A 6,896-nucleotide genomic window follows, 5' to 3' on the forward strand; every position below is an offset into this window, starting at 1 on the left:
GTGTAATAATTCTAACATAAAAAAATCCTGATCCCTAATCTGAACACGGAAAGAGATCCTCTACGTAGTGAGTGATTTCATTATTGAATAAACATTATAGTTCATATTTTTAATATTTCATATTATTTTAAAACAAAAGGCTATTACGGTAGTTTCTGCTCTTCATTAAAGATATGTTACGAGTACCTAAGTAGTTAAGGATTAGTACGAGTACGAATACATCATTTGAGTGACATGTCAGTCAAAACGGAATTGTTACTCGTCGGTAAGCAGTAGCTGCTATCAAATTCACAAAGGCTTTTCATACGCACATCCTTGGCGTTCGAACACACTTGTTGCGGTTGTGCGCGTCTCTCTAGCCAGCCTCCACCATTGAATTGAACATTATGCACTGTCTCTGTTGTTTGAACTGAAATTCGCTCTCCACAGAATGTGACAAGGCTTTATAGCACTTATGAGGCTTTAATATTTATTGACATTAAAACCTTATTAATTACTTTGTTAGAAAAACATTATAGATATATTTATATTAATACTATTTTTGTAGGTAGGTAGGTACGCGTGAAAATCGTTTGGAGCTTTCGCAACATTATTCTTGATTCTCTACTACTTCAACTGTCGTAGCGTGATGGTAACCTTCCTCGATAAATGGGCTAAGTATCCAACATAAAATATTTTTAAATTGGCCCAGTTCCTGAGATTAGTGCCTAGGTATAATAACCAAACAAACTCTTCAGCTTTAGTATAGCTAGGAAAAGAAAGGTAAAATTTTCCTATATCGCCTTTTGAATCAATTTTACTTACCAAAGTAAATCTAAAATCAAAATCATTATGGAAATCAGATTTTTTAACATGTTTTTAGAAGTCTTTAAGGTTTCGTAGGCAAACACGAATTAGTTTAACAGTTATTGGGCACGGACTTAAATATTTATTAAGCTCGGAGAAAACCTTTTATATTGTCCTTGTTCTGTTTTTGTTCGATTTAGATCTAATTTTTCGGTACAACAATCAATTAGGTACTTAATTATAGTAATAAAAGACTTTCAGTTGAATCTAGGTTAACACAAGGTTTCTGTAAAAATATCGCAATAATAAAATGTAGGTACTGATTTTCTTTTACATGGCTATGTAATAAGAGTGGTACAGGTTGGCAAATATGGCAAATATAGAACTTAGAGCCAGCTTCTTAGTTGGAAACGCGTGGAATTTTCCTTAGAAAATTCAAGAGTTTTCCGCATATTGTAAACATTTTCTTTTCCATTTTTTCTGTTAATAGCATAACGTCACATCTATGCAAGAGTGTTAGTGTGTATTATTTTTAGGCAAACAAAAACATTAACAGTAGCTGAGCTTATTTATAAAATAGACTAATAGGTTAGTCTGGTTGGTTTTTTATGCCTAGATAAAATATTAGTAATGACGTCAGGCTAACATAAATAGTAGTGCTCCAAATTCACTGTTTTTGTTTACTTTTGTGTCTGTGTATTCATGAGTCAGTTAGTAAAATAAAATGATAATATTTTTTAAGAAAACCTTTTACCTTTTGTAACGATAATATTTTTTTTAACTTGGCTGAGATTTGAGAATCGAACTGGTTAACGATGCCACTAGGCCATATTACGAGTATTAATAGAAAAATGCTATTTAAACTTGCAACTGTTACCCCTGTGTGTTTAACATCATCATCATCATCATCAACAGCCCTTTACAGTCCACTGCTGGACTATGACCCTCCACTATAGTGTGTTTAACGAATTTTAATAATTAAATAATCTCATTCCAAAGCTCGGCAGCAGAGTAGAAATTATAGTTAAAAAAAAGTTTTTGAAAATAATTCACGCTCAACTGAAGAATTAAAATTTGCAGTGATATAGCTATCAGCCTAGCTCAAAGTAAAATTAGCATTACCTGGGTAGCTCTCTGAAATAGTTTCAAATTATGCCTACGGCTGTTATATTTAGAAGCTGCATTTGACAAAGCGTGATGCAGGCGGAATGTTAGCCAAATAGTTCAGGATTTTAGACGAGCGGTCGTGTGTACAACAGTATTCTAACGAGCTTTTAAAATTTACAAAATATAACAAAGCATTTAAAGTTTAACCTGGTGTGTGTGAAACTGTGAAAAAAAATAAATAAAAAAAAAGAAAATAATAAATCATAATGGAATCAACGGCATAATTAAACAAAATTAAAAGATGTCCAAAGGATTTTTTGTCAATGTACGATAAGCAGCAGCAGATCTTGCCGCAACTCGTCAGACTCCCGCGACGCGTCAATTACCACAGCTTACACAACTTTTTATATAAAACTGCTGCTCCATCGTTGGTGCCGCTAATTCTCTAAGTAGTGAACATCGCATCACGACAAGCCGCGGGCCAGTTATAGCATGAGGTTAGCCTTGGCGGTCGCGTTGTTAACCCTCGTTACGGTAGCTTACACGCGCCGTTTACCACCAGCTAAATATGAACGTCTCGAAGAGAAACCGGTAGCATCAGACCAGGAACCGTCCCCCAGTGATCACAAAAAGGAACAGCACCATAACCATGAGTACAAGAAGGGTGGAGGTAAAGAGCATCATGCGCATCATCACCATGACCACGGAGAACATGGACATAAGGGTTATAAGGGCCATCATCATCACGAGGAAGGCAAGAAGGGACACCACGACAAAGAACACCACAAAGGCGAATACGATGACCATGGTGGTCACAAGAAGGAGCATCACCATCACGATGGTCATTACGACGAGCACCACAAGGGCGAGAAAGGTGAGAAAGGACACAAATTCGAAGAAAAGGGACACTACAACAAAGGTCACTCGACTAAGGGACATCATGAAATTCATAAGCTGGATGAGTTCAAGAAAGACAAACACTTCTTCGACGAGGAAGGAGACTCCGGTCACGAGGAGAAGCACGGAGGGTACCATGAGGAACACGGCCACAAGAAGGGAGGACACTTCAAGAAGGGTCATCACCACGGGGGCCACCACGAACACGAGCACGGCGAGAAGGGCCACCACGAGAAAGGAGGCCATCACCACGAGCACAAGGGTCACAAGGAGGCTGCCGGCCACGATGAGCATCATCACCATCACCACGACCACGCCAAGAAGGGTGGTCACGAGCATCATAAGAAGTATGGGTACAAGAAAGGCCACTAGAAGCTTGAATATCGCGGATTTAATTGCATTCGAGAGAGATAGGCAGAATGGTCTCGATGTTACGATTTTGTCAATGTTTCATAAATCATGGTCGTTACTCAACCAATTGCTGGGGGCTATTGCAGCTGGCCATTTCTTGCAAATCGTAACTTACAAACTGTGATTTAATATTTTATTTACCTACCTAAAATATGTGTAAATAATAAAAAGGTTAAATTATTTTTGGTATAAGTAAACTAAGTTATTATTTGTTATTTATGTGCTTATTTTTTCAATGTTTTATACAATTATATTACATTAAAACTTGTGTGTTTCTTTATCATTACTGTTTTGGTAAACAATAAGAATCAAAGTGAATAAACTATTCGTAAGTATCAAGGTTAGGAGGGCATGCGACCACTGGCTTTGTAGTTTGGAGCGAGCGGCTAAATTGTACAATACACAAAATAAAACAAGTATTTAGTTAAATGAAATCTCATTTCTACGCTCACACAGTCCCCTTGTACCATCTTTCTTTGATCTAGCCTTAACTACTAAATTAAAGTACGATTTAACGAAACTTACTTTGTTGTGAAATGGGTTAGATTGTCCTCTACAAATAGTTACAGAAAGATGAGTTAATGAAATATTAAAAGTTAAAGCTAAGAATAGCACAATTTAAGCCGCCTGATCGATAGCAGACAAAATATTTTAGAGTGCCTCTCAGACAGGAATTTGGAAATACAAGCTGTTTTGAAATTCCTGTCTGAGAGGTTAAAAACATTTATATAAAGTACTAACTCATATTAATTAACAAGACAAGAAATCATTATTGGGTAGAGATTCTCTGTTGTTAATTTTCATGAATGAAGTAGGATATGTAGTAGATTTATGTCGAATAATTTTCAGGAAAATACCATCATTATAATCACTATCACTACATAGCTAAAAAAGATCGATCTTTAAAACTACGCAACGGACTTTGATGCGGTTTTTTAAATAGGTAGATAGAATGATTCAATAGGAAGGTTTTTAAGTATAGTTAATACATTGTACTTGTGCCAAGCAGGGGTGGGTCGCTAGTTATATTAGAAGACTAAGGAATTAATGAGTTATGAATTAGTCATGTCTACGTTACCTAAAATAGTTCATTCGTAGCGTTGATTGAGATAGCGGTGGCAATTATTCACTCATAGAGTCAATAAATATTAACTTTACATTGGCTTAATTACCGAGTCTGTAACCAAAGGAGTTTGAATACTTAATTAATTTATCTAATCTTGAATTAGAGTGATCCGTTGATACTGCTTTTACTGTAATTAGCGCGCGAGTCCGGGGGCTTAGGCTCGCCACACACTAGATTTATGGACACGCGCTGTCGAGACCTAATCCTGACGACTATGGGGCGGAACAGCGCCTATTCCATTGACGTGATATTTACATACTATGAAATATGTGCCTTTGGGAGTCAAACTGAACAAGGATATGCGAATCCTCGGAACATTTGCTTGTAGGAAACTTTGCTACAATCTATTTTCTCGTGTATTTCGTGCTTTAAATCTTTTTAATCTTGGTGTTAGGAATTGTTACGAGATGTCGATAAGTTTTGGTTTAAAGACTTATGCCCGTTTTCACCTGCATCAATCCCTAATTTTTAGGTGATCCCTATGGTAACACATCAGGAATTTTGTTTTCATATGGATTGATGGTGAAAACGGGCTTACTTACCTACTTTAAGGCCTACTTAAATTTATCGGAGAAAGTACTCTCCGTTCTTAAGTGCCATGTATTTTTTTTTACTTTTTATAGTTATACATTATTTCTAAAAGAACCTATGATAGTTAGGTGCTTACTAAGGTACATTTAACTTTAATAAGGCATTTTTGAATTAAAAATTGCTATGGAAAATAAAAATTATATGATCAATTTATATAGTTTTAGTCTATCATTATTTGTATAGACAATTTTTTTTAAGTTTTGAAAATTGTGTTTGCTATGCATGTTTTCAAAGGTTTTGAAAATAAACTCCTAGTATGTTTTCAAAACCTTGACAATATTTTTATTATTTATTATTGTTTATATTAATTGGCTGTAATATACCCAAAAAGAAACAATCATCATTCGCGAATTTAAACGCCTGGTTTAAATCTTTAGTTAAGTACGGCATTTTGCGTTTTCGTCTGAAATTACTTGGCAGTCGTTATTTGCCTACATATTTTGTGCAAGCAATGTTTTGCTGCTGCGATTAATGGTAATGTTTTGAGCATTAAGCTCAATAAAATTCAATAATGTCGGCGAAAATTTTTATGAAAGTAAAGCAGATTGGGTCAAAAACAGCTTAGTAGAGTCACAGTTTCAGATTTTCTTTTTAAGATACCTATTAGTTAGTCGTAAAATGTAAATTCGTAGGTATAAATAAATCATTTTGATTACGCCCAAGTAATTTTGAGAACGTTTTAATATCCATGAATGTAAAAGCAACTGTTAAAAACTTAAAATTATTAGCCCAAACAAACAATAAAGTGTAAGTGGTAACTTGACAAGATGAGACAGGTGGTGTTACAAAAACAACTAACTCGAGTTTACGACGCAAGCACACAATGGCTCATGCAGAACTCTACCAACCGAAAGGGGAGTCTCAATGAGCTGTGTTAAGAACATTGAAAACTTCTTATTTGATTGTTAAAATAAGTACCAAGAGGTGCTGGTGGCATACAATGTATTACTTACTTAAGGAATTTACTTAATTTATTCGTTAATTTTATGTAGGAAAATATGAAAACGGAAAATTAACTCTAAACTAACTCAATCTTTATGTATGGGATCGGTTTATTTTATTTTAAACAAAATTGTGTCGCTCAAAATAAATTAATTTTGCCTATTTATCTAGGGAAACTTACATTGCACTTCATTACTGTTGTAAAATAATGTAATTAAGATGCAATAAGGTTGTATTTTCATAGACGGCATTACAGCGCACTACAAAAATTAAATTAATGCGCAAATCCATAAAGTTTCTGTTAAAATTTCCACGGATTTTCAAGTCGGAAGCATTAAACTTGCCGTTTAATTTTTATTATGCTGTACCTTGGACCTTGCTTACTATTATAAATGAAAAATATAAAGTTACGATCAGTAAGGCGATATTATCCCGATATCTTAATGATATGATGTGGTGTGCCTACTCGATAAATGTTTTTTTGCATATTTTACTCATTCCATTGCATCATAGTCATACAAGCCAAACGATTTTGTTTTCATTATTAACAAATGCAGGATGCAATGCAATCATTTTCCAGTTTTAAGAATCTTAAGTAGGGTAATTCCAGGATACATGCCCCAGTGGGATNCAGGGTATCGTCAGCATAACACACGACTCCTACACCACGCATTCTTAGGTCCCGGATGGCCCAGTCGTAGCCGATGTTCCACAAGAGCGGTCCTAACACCGACCCCTGCGGGACACCGCACGCCACGAGCCTCCTTCCCCAGCCGTCACACGTCGGGAACACCACTTCTCGTCCGTCAAGGTAAGCGGTTATGATTCGCCTGAGGTATTGAGGGACGTTATGGTGTTTCAGCGCCTCCTCAATACATTGATGGGGGATCGTGTTAGAACCTACGATAGTTAGGTGCTTACTAAGGTACATTTAACTTTAATAAGGCATTTTAGAATTAAAAATTGTTATGGAAAATAAAAAATATATTTAATTATGTTGTTTTAGTCTATCATTATTTATATAGACAATTTTTTT

The 6,896-nt window shown here is 35.4% G+C and overlaps 1 protein-coding gene across 1 annotated transcript; it reads left to right on the forward strand.

Moving 5' to 3' along the window:
* The first annotated feature begins 2,019 nt into the window (after positions 1-2,019).
* On the forward strand, positions 2,020-3,198 carry LOC114364255 (histidine-rich glycoprotein). The gene has a single exon (XM_028320350.1). The coding sequence runs from the start codon at positions 2,386-2,388 to the stop codon at positions 3,160-3,162; it is 777 nt and encodes a 258-aa protein (XP_028176151.1). The 5' UTR covers positions 2,020-2,385; the 3' UTR covers positions 3,163-3,198.
* The last annotated feature ends 3,698 nt before the right edge of the window (positions 3,199-6,896 follow it).

Source organism: Ostrinia furnacalis, unplaced genomic scaffold, assembly GCF_004193835.3.
Source record: "Ostrinia furnacalis isolate ACB-3 unplaced genomic scaffold, ASM419383v2 OfSCF7367, whole genome shotgun sequence".
Lineage (NCBI taxonomy): Eukaryota > Metazoa > Arthropoda > Insecta > Lepidoptera > Crambidae > Ostrinia > Ostrinia furnacalis.